This window comes from Pelmatolapia mariae, linkage group LG17 (genome assembly GCF_036321145.2).
Source record: "Pelmatolapia mariae isolate MD_Pm_ZW linkage group LG17, Pm_UMD_F_2, whole genome shotgun sequence".
NCBI classification, from domain to species: domain Eukaryota; kingdom Metazoa; phylum Chordata; class Actinopteri; order Cichliformes; family Cichlidae; genus Pelmatolapia; species Pelmatolapia mariae.
The window spans coordinates 27,690,467-27,700,904 of NC_086242.1; the positions used below are offsets into that span (position 1 = coordinate 27,690,467).

At 42.0% G+C, this 10,438-nt stretch overlaps 1 protein-coding gene across 1 annotated transcript; it reads left to right on the top strand.

Annotated features, from left to right (window-relative positions):
* The first annotated feature begins 6,200 nt into the window (after positions 1 to 6,200).
* On the top strand, positions 6,201 to 8,505 carry LOC134646987 (forkhead box C1-A-like). Its single transcript, XM_063501070.1, has one exon. The coding sequence runs from the start codon at positions 6,482 to 6,484 to the stop codon at positions 7,895 to 7,897; it is 1,416 nt and encodes a 471-aa protein (XP_063357140.1). The 5' UTR covers positions 6,201 to 6,481; the 3' UTR covers positions 7,898 to 8,505.
* Positions 8,506 to 10,438: the final 1,933 nt, after the last annotated feature.

Consider the following 10,438-nt stretch of genomic DNA (forward strand, 5'->3'; position numbering starts at 1 on the left):
AGGGTCTTCATCTTACAGGATTAAGCATCTTGGCTGTGGCTCACGAAGCAGAGCAGACCATCTAGTAATAGGAATGGTTGCTGGTTCAATCCCTGGCTGCTCCAGTCTATGTGCCAAAGTGTCTTAGGGCAAGATACTGAACGCTAAAATGCCCCCAAAGGGCTTCATTTAAATGTAAATGTCAGCCAAAAGGAATTAGAAAAAAGTGCCCATGTGAATGGGTTAATGAGGCTTTGAATGCTCAGGCAGAGAAGAAAATGTGCTTTATGAGGAATGGTCTATTTATTTTGGGTAACCATTGTTAATAAGAATAACACTGAATTTAATTACATTGATTAGTGTACACTGGTGTCTGACTGACTGGCATACTTTTCCAACACTTTTAAATATCTCACAAGAAAAAAACATCATAACAGAGACTGTAGTGTAATAGATACTGTGGTTATCATCCTCATAGGCAGATTTCAGTCAAGCATAACCGGACCATGTGGCAACATGTCTGTAGGCTGGGCTAGGCTCGTACTTTGGAAGTGGGCGTGAAGCTGTGTGTGAGTATTTGTTTCAATGTTACCACAGGTGTTGCTCTTCTCTTTTGCTTCACTTCAAGAACTCCTAGAACAGAAATGGGCTTCAGCCAGGAACACTCCTCCCATACAGGACACAGGCTGTTTTTGCTCCCTATATCATCAGCTTCTGAGGTCAGAGCTTCGACACCATGCTACTGTCACCAGTTACGCACCTTAAAACAGGACATCTCGTCTTGCCACTGGATAATGCAGAGGTCAATCAGTTCTACAGAACCTACAAACATATCTGACTAGTTTAAAAAACACCCTGCAGGTGCAGACTTCTTGGCATCATAGAAACATTTTTGTTCTGTGGCTCTTATCTGACAGGCAGGTTAAACTACTTTGCTGCTAACCTTTCTAAAGCAGAAACTCTTGTGCTGATGTTGGGTGTGGGCAGCAAGACTGACGGCCTGCTCAAGTATAGTACGTGAAGTTAATGAGGTGTTGGGTGCACTTGAGGGCTTTTAATGAATCTCACCAAGCAGATGGGAAAGATCTGGTAAGAGGGGGACAAAGAATAGCTTTGACTCTAAGGTCTTGAATTGACCGGATCAGTTGCCATTAGAGGTAATGGTTAAAGGACTATATTGCATGCAGTGTGAAGAGAGGCGCATTTACACTCACTAACCAGACATGCTTCTTTCTTTAAAGAAAAACGAATGGGAGTTCGTTGTTGGTTTTAAATGCACCACTAGGGGGCAGTGTTTAGCAGCAACGTGTTTTATTCCTGCTTCGTTTAAACAGATTTTATTGGTTTGAGTAATTATCCGCGTTTTAGTTATTTACCTACTGAGATAAATAACACATCGCTATGGTAACCAATAGGGGTGATTTTGTAGATACTTCTTGTTTAAAAATAGCAACACAATTAAAGCAGCCAGTGGCATTTTTTCCCTCATGCTAGAAAATTTGGGTACAAAATCCCAGTAAAGCTGATAGTCAAAGACGGATAATTATTCAGCTATGTTTTCTGTTTGTAGTTAATACTGGTTAGATCATTTACTCTGCTCACTTTCTCTCTTAGTCCAGATCTCATTTGAAATGGATTGTATACTCTGAGTCACTTAATCAGAAACAGCTCACTGCTTGTTGATATGATTCTTATTAAACCCTTTATTTGGGATTCCAGAGAGCTATTTTTGTCGGCTGATCTTAAATGTCCAGTTTAGGGTTAAACGGGAGGGGGGAACGACCAAATGTGGCCTTGAAAACAGCTTTACCCTCTCTAAAACAATCACGGCTGATGCATCAAAGACAGAATCAAAGGGAAAATGAATCTTTTGCACATGGATGACTGGCAGCTATTTATGTTAATGTGCTTTCTCGATGGATGACTGAGGTTTGGAAACTCATCTGTATCTAATAAGGCATTTTACAGAAACAATGGTGATCACATTAAAGTGCCTACAAATTTTTTTTTTACAGTCAATCCGGTGTGAGGGAGTCGTCTTAAACATAATATCGCAAACTATTGTGAGGTTCAGGACTAATATACATAAAGCTTATCATTGGGTAAGCAACCCATTTTTTTTAATTGTAAATTCTCATGTTGTGCTGCTTATGATGTACATGCATCAATTTGCCAGTAGGTGGAACCAGTATACCATTTAAACCCAAAGACCAAACGTCCCAAAGCCAATTTATTAAATCAATCACAACTCTAAACACAATCTCAATCACCAAAACGCATATTCTATAATGACTCACTTGTGATGAAAGATAGAGTCACATGACTCATTATAAGGAGTGGCTGCAGGTTCATAGCAGGAATAGATGGAGGATGAGGAAGCTGACGGTGAAGAGCAGTTTAAGATGCCGTGATTGACCATGTTGTTGTTCATCCATCTATCATCTTAATCACTTAAAGCGCAGTATCTCCTGCTCACCTCTTAGAATTATGTGTGACTTGAGTCCTGTGCGCTGATCACTGCGCGTCCACTTTTTGCTTTTTGACCCGTAGTGCATAATGAATGCTCAGTAATGTTATTATTTTGACTGGTTGTGTGAGTGACCTGAAGACACTGTGTGGGTTTGGAGCGTAGATCAGACTGTTTGGATGGGATTCTGCCAAATGTGTCAGAGGTTTTTGTGGGTGGGTAAAAAAAGGATTTTGTGTTAATATTTTCAGAAAAGTATTTACGGTTTCAAGAAACGTGTCTAAGCAATATTGGAAAACTGTCATTTAAGCTGTTTTTGTTGCCTGTTTCCACAATACAGGGATCAGTAGCGGGCATGAAGGTAGTGAGAGAATCTGTAAACACGACTGTACAAAAACAAAAAGACGAGTGGCAGATGATCAGGTTATCACATGCGCATTACTGACGCAATATCAGCATTTCACTTTTAAACGTGATGGTTATAATACACTACTGGGATCAGTAGTGTGGAAGATCAGGCAGTCAGACAATGAAAACCAGAAATAAACCCGGTATTCCCCGGTCTTCTCTCAATGCACTATTGTAGGGTCTACCTTACAATATAAAGTGCCTTGAGGCGACTGCTGTTGTGATTTGGCGCTATATAAATAAAACTGAATTGAATTGAATATTAATTCTAAATAGAGTTAATATTATATCGCCATATTTGGATTCCTTATACTTGTTACTATAGACTGCAACACATGCTCATCTGCATTTCTGAGATAAAACTAAATGTTTCAGCAGTTCTTATGAAACAAATTACACATCAGATTTTGAAACTAAAAAGGATATGTAATATTATCATGTTGTGTATTTAAAAATTAATAAACAAACACATAAATAGTAATCGCACTATTGGTCAGACTTATTACTTTGTTTATTAAAGTCTTTTTTTGTTGTTGAAAACATCACATATATCACAAATATGACTTTAGCATTACTGACACAATATCAGCATTTCGCTTTTAAACACGATACTTATAATAAATATAAGTTCAATGTGACAGTCCCACTTCAGCAATATATCGTTTCATTTGCAGACATTTTAAATAAATCAGGGTATCCGTAATTTATAGCGCAGCACCTCAGCCATAACTTATATTTCTATTATAATATTTCTGATGTTTTTAAATAGCATACAGTAGCTGTTCTGTGCATCTACAGTTTGCGTTTTAATTTGTAGCATTTGACAACAATTACAGAATTCTACTTTTAATTTCCCACAGCCGTATTTACAGTGTTCTTGTTTACACACCGTTCCCCGCCTCTGCTCAAAGAGGAGTTAACCTTGTCGTCGGATACATTTAAGTGTTACACCTGTGAACAGCTGCTGTGTTATAGTTTATTATGCGGCTTACCAGAGCGAAATGACCGGAAATCAAATTATAATGTAGTTAGGTTTAAATGCCTAACATTACTTAATACAACTGCTGATGCGAAAACGCCTGCATTTTGCACTTTTACGTACTGACCACTCGGGGGAGCTGTTCTCTTTCACATTAGGAGAAGAACTGCGTCCGACTTGATACCAGCGATGATCTCTGCTGAAGAACTCAGTAAATGTCTCAAAAAAACATTTTTATATAGATTGTTTAAAACCTTTTGCAGGTCATTATAAGAACCTTTGAATTTGGTGTGTGTTTTTTGACAGAAGGGGGTATTATCATTATTTTTATTATTATTATTAACATGATCATTATTATTACAGGGTGTGGTTGTATTTCATTGAGATGTCAGCAGTGACAGATAGAGGGGTGTGCTTTGGATGTGGCGGAGCCAGCTGACGTGTTTGCCGGTCAGCCAGAAACACACAGTGCGTGGTCCCCACAGGTGACAGCGTTTGTCTCCTCTGGCCCTGTAAACACATGCAAATAGCAGAACAAAGAGCTGAATAATCACACACACGTGATAAAAACTAGTTTCTCCTCTTTTCTCTTGTGCTGCAGGAAAGATGAAATTGTGAAAACTGTCTCTGAAAATTTTTAAGTCTCGGCAGTTTTCAAAAGCGAGCTCAGCATAAACATGTCGACATGGGCCTGTTTGTTACACGAGGCCTGTTTATTTTATTAATCCCTGCTCTTTTGTCGGGAGACTTCAGACTTTTGTAAATCGGAAGTTGGTGTGAAGATGTTTGCTCAGGGGTAAACTGAGAGCGTCACTGGTCTTAGCGCAGTTAGTTCACAGAGACGTGAATGATTTTTTTTTGTTTTGTTTTGCATTTTGCAGTGTTTTCAAGAGATGAGTCTCTGTGCACTTCAAGGCCTAACGTAGAAGCATTATCAAATATTGAGTTTTGACTTTTATATCATCGGGACATAAAAACCGCTTATATAAAATCACTGTTTACATTTAATTAAAAAAAACTGCCTGAGAATTTGCTGACTTTGCCTCCAAATAAGGTTTTTCAAACACTTGTTTATACTTGGATCACCAAAAGGTTTTCGTTTAGGATTCTTTGAGTTTCGTGTCTCCTTCATACAAGCATCGTTTAAGAAAATAAATAAATAAATATTTCAGATAAAGCCACGCGGTGCTCCATGGAGGCCTGCTTTGTTTAATATTATGTTTTTATATAGATTAGTTCTTAAGTAATAATAAACACCTTTTTCATTAACTAACACCGGTAAAAACTTGATTTATAACAGAAAATATGACAGACTTCTCTGTGAAAATTATTATCTACAATACTGAACTTTAAAAACATGAGAGAAATATGAGTTTTGCCTGAAATACAGCAGTATGGCGGGAAGTTCGTCTTTACCAGAAAATCAGCAACAAAACAAACCACATAGTTTAGTTTTTTTAATCTTATCTTCAATCAAGTTCTTAGTTTGTATGATAAGTTTAATAATTTAGATTATTTGAAAAATATCTAAATAAACAAATGTAAATTTCTAAAGCCTTTAAATTACTTTGAACTCGGCTAACACCTCTCACACTTTTTATTTTTACCCCCAGCCTCACAGAAATCACCGAGAACTTCCATGGCTCTGTTAACACTCCGTCTAGTGCGAGTGACATTTGGAGGTCTTCATCTTTCAAAAGCGTCTCAGCAGCCGCTCGCGCCCTGGGGAACTTCTCCTCACCCAGCTGGGCCAAATGATCTTCATTTAGCCTTTAATTAGTTTGTGCACACCGCCCACCGGCGCTGTCGGGGAGGAGCGGGGAGGCATCCACGCTCTTTCATGTCCGCTTGTTTATTCAGAGGCTCAGGCTCATCTGATATCTCACAAAACTGACAGGTCTCAGATCACCGTGCATCACTGAAGGGATTTAACTGCAGGTTTAATTGTGCACGTTCGCGTTTTTTTACATTTTGGAAATTGATATCAGGCTCGTGTCTGCTATGAGAGAAATTCCTTAAAAATTTGTGTTAACCAAAAAAACAAAACAAAAACTTATTCCGATCAATTATACACAATAAATCCACTTTCTCTATTTTCACCGTGAAGTTATTTTACGAGTCTCAAAATAAAGAATTAATATAAAATAATAAATAACTCACAATTTGGGCCATTAAATGAATCTTTTGGCACTTTGGGCACACCCTGAAAAGCATTTTAATAATTCCGTGATCTGAACTGAGAAGTCAGGGAAAGAAGTGCGGGGGAGGAGGAGAAGGAGGGGTGGAGGAAAGAGTGGGGGTAGTAACTTTTATCACCGTGCAGCGTTTCCACAGGTTCATTTCGCCGTCCCATTGGATAATGGAGCACACATTCGGATTCGGGGTGGAGCAGTCCGAGCAGCCAAAAGGGAGGAAAAAAATGTGAAGGGTAAAAAAAAGTTCCTCGTTGCGACTCCTCCAGCCCTCTTAGTTTCCAAATGTTCACTGTAGCAGTGCGTGCTCTCTTCGGTTCACCCTGGCGAGCTGCGGCTTAGAAAAAGGAACTTCCACAGTGAACAGAGAGCTGCGAGAGAGATCGGAGCGCAAGCTGAAGTTGTGACAGTTTGTGGAGGGAGAGCGCTTTGGGGAGGTTTTACGCATTGCGCAGGATGCAGGCGCGCTATTCCGTCTCCAGTCCCAATTCTTTGGGAGTCGTGCCCTACATCAGCAGCGATCAGAGCTACTACCGGGCCGGCGGGGGATACACGGGAATGCCTGCGGCTATGAGCATGTACTCGCATGCAGCCCACGAGCAGTACCCGGCCAGCATGGCCCGGCCGTACGGACCGTACACTCCTCAGCACCAGCCGAAGGACATGGTGAAACCCCCTTACAGCTACATCGCCCTCATCACCATGGCGATTCAGAACTCGCCAGAGAAGAAGATCACCCTGAACGGGATTTATCAGTTTATCATGGAGAGGTTCCCCTTCTACCGGGACAACAAGCAGGGCTGGCAGAACAGCATACGGCACAACCTGTCCCTCAACGAGTGCTTTGTTAAAGTGCCCCGGGACGACAAGAAGCCCGGTAAGGGCAGCTACTGGACTTTGGACCCCGACTCCTACAATATGTTTGAGAACGGCAGCTTTCTACGGCGCAGGAAGAGGTTCAAAAAGAAGGACGTGCAGAGGGATAAGGACGAGCGGGACAGGCAAAGCAAAGATCCCTCTGTCCGCACGGCGGGCCGGGAGCCCGAGCCGCCCATGCAGGGCTCCCAGCCGGTGCGGATCCAGGATATAAAGACTGAGAATGGGAACTCCACGCCGCCTCAGGCCGCATCCCCGACCCTGGGCGCCGTGCCCAAAATCGAGAGTCCAGATAGCAGAAGCAGCCTGTCAACGGGCAGCCCGCACAGCGTCCCCTCCACCCGGTCACTCAGCATCGAAGGAACCGAGCACCATCACCACGGCCAGGCCCCTGCGCAGGGCTTCAGCGTGGATAACATCATGACCTCCATGCGGGGGTCTCCGCAGGCCGAGCTCTCCCCACCTCACATCGCCTCCTCTCGGACAGGTATCGCCCCTTCACTGTCGCTCAGCTACTCGCCGAACCAGACGTCCGCTTACAGCTCAACGACCTGCAACCAGAACGTCATTTCCACGAGCTCCAACGCCACTTATCACTGCAATATGCAAGCCATGAGTCTATACGCAGGGGATAGATCCTCCAGCGGCCACCTCGCCCCTTCAACCACGGTGGACGAGGCTCTGCCCGATTATTGCATCACCACGACCACCGCGTCCTCACTTGGGCACGGAAACCTGAGCCAGGCGGGTCAGGACGGTCACCACGCGCACCAGGGTCGGCTCGCATCCTGGTATGGGGACCTGAGTCACTTGAGCCCGGGTTACCCGGCGCAGCAGCAGAACTTCCACTCGGTGCGGGAGATGTTTGAGTCCCAGCGGATCGGGCTGAACGGCTCTCCAGTGAACGGGAATAATAGCTGTCAGATGGCCTTCCCGTCCGGACAGTCCATCTACCGCACCTCAGGAGCTTTTGTTTATGACTGCAGCAAGTTCTGAAAGCCAAGCGCATCTTTTAAATTAATAACTCTAATATATAATTTCTCTATATATTTTTTTGTACTTTTGGTCTTTCATTCACACTCCGAATGGACAAGCGATTCAGAGAGATTTTTTTGTCTTTTGTATTTTTTGTGCAGAGCTGTGTAACACCAAAAACACGTAAGTTTCCTTCCCTCTCACTTCGAGAATAGTTTCTAAAGATGGCTCAAACCCGGCTGTTACGACTAGACTGTAAATTATAGCCTAATATAGTAATTTATTTTTTAGGAAAAGGGAGTGGTTGGACATTGAGGACCAAACACTTTTTTCCCCTCCGCAGTTTTCTTATTGCTGCATTTTAATTGTCCCAGTTCTTGTATAGAAATAGAGGGACTGTGTAGCCTTTGCTGACTTATTCTATTCATTTTGTGTTATTTGTTTAAAAAAATATTTTGAAGGCATTACATTTTGTTTTGTTTAATAAAGTGCCGTTTATTTGAATTTGAGTGATTTATTAGTAACGCTAGAGGAAAAGTAAAGGGACATTTCTTGAATTTAGAAATAGCTGCACGGTAGTTAAAATATATTTCAATTCAAAAATGTATTATAAAGCGCTAAATTCACCTAAACGTTCTGATTTTTTTAAAGACAGAAAGAGAAAGAAATAAACAAAATAAAAACCCATTTACGTGTATTAAAGTATTTAAGTGAATACATAAATTTTCCAACTTGAGGGAAAAGCTTTTATAAGTCGGTTAAATTCAGACTGTGGCCCTGCACAGGCGAGCCGAGGTTACCTTTCAAAGTGAAAGCAGCCTAGCAGATGCCACTTTCTTTTTTTAATGCGAGGCTCCAGCCTCACCTGTGCGCTGTATATGTTCAGTCCTGGAGTGTAAACGCCGGCGGTAAATAAATGCACGTGTGGCAGCAGCTCACCAACGCGGTCTGAACTCACTGAAGGCCTTGTCAGCAAAACAAATCAGTCATTACAAAGTGAGCAGGCTTCTGTCTGACTGCTGTTTGGGAATGATGATGGGAGCTTTTTGGATGCAGTTGATTTTGGATTTGTCTTCAGAGTTAATTTTGCTGCTGGAGCAGACCCCCGCGTGGGGTGGGGGTGGTGGGGGGTCCTTGTTGATGCACCAGGATGACGGCCTGATGGATACGATCTGTGACAGAGGGATGTACTGCAGCCAGCTTTGCTTTATTTTTAAATGTTTGTTTGTTTCCTGGAGGCTCCAGATTTACCGCAGCTCTGGCTGATTGAAATATTGCTGCTGTGTCACGTGTTTATTCCAGTAATTCCCCGATGACGTGGGGACACCCCCCCCCCCCCCCCCCCCTTAAAAAAAAGCAACAAAAGAACAAGGTTGCTATTAAAACTTTACAGCGGCCTTTTTAAAATTTCATTCTTATGCGCGTAGGCAGTTTTACACGGAGAAACGCATGCTCAGTGTTAATTAGATATGGTCCCTGTGGCTGCTTAAAAAAAACTGACTTTAGAAGAAAATATATATATATACATATATATAAAGTTAGAAAAAAATAATCAGGAAAAATATCAGTTACATATAACTTCATGGCGGGAACCCCTTAATCATGCAAAACAATTATATTATTAATTATTATTATAATAATCTTATTAGCGAGTACATATACTCCACACAATAATAATAATAATAATAATAATAATAACAATAATAATTCTTTTAATGGCGCCTTCTAACCTCTGCAGTCATCCAGCTGCAGGGCTTGAAAGTTGAAAACAAAACAGAGTAGTGTGTGTGTGTGTGTGTGTGTGTGTGTGTGTTAAATGGCTGGTAGTTGAAGCTTAAACGTGACTGTTAGTTTTCGGCCCGTGTGGATTGGTTTTTAATGAGTCAGTAAAAGTTAAAAAAAAAAGAAAAAAGAAAAAAAAAATCCAGCACGCAAACGCTCCCCAGGGCCAGCAGTCAGATGAGTCAAGCTCATTAAAGCTAACATAAACAATGTGCCGTTTCTCCTCTGCTACAAACCACGCAGGTGATGTTAAGACTGCGGTTCAAATGCAATCTGCACTACATACAAATCAAATAAATAAATGTGGAAATAACCACCAGTTGCACGCAGAGCGCAGGCTAATACGAGAAACGCGTTATACCCTCCAAACAAACGTCTTTGTGATTGATCAGCACTCAAGAGTCAGGAAGGAAAAGCCAGTCACGATGGCGAGTCGTTTTTCATTGCAAGTACAAGACAGGAGGAGGTGATGGAGGTCAGTGGAGAGGATGTCAACAATGCACTTCAGGGAAGGACGGTGAGCAGCCTGCGTTAAAGCCCGTCCCTGCTTTATCTAAAGCAGCTTCACATGCAGTGCACATCGCAGGCTGGCAGTGGCAGCTTCACGGCCTGCAGTGTATCAAACAATAACAAACACTCAAACTAAAGGGAGTCCCGGAAGAGAAGGGGAGCTTTAGGCGCGCACTGAAGTGCTCACAGAAGCCCCGGTTAAGGAATTATTGTTTAATACCGCATTCGGGATACTTTAATGTTCACATTAGTATGACTGTAGCCTCGAGG

Excerpts from the sequence above, each read along its gene's own strand:
- LOC134646987 (XM_063501070.1), top strand. The coding sequence starts at position 6,482 with ATGCAGGCGCGCTATTCCGTCTCCAGTCCCAATTCTTTGGGAGTCGTG.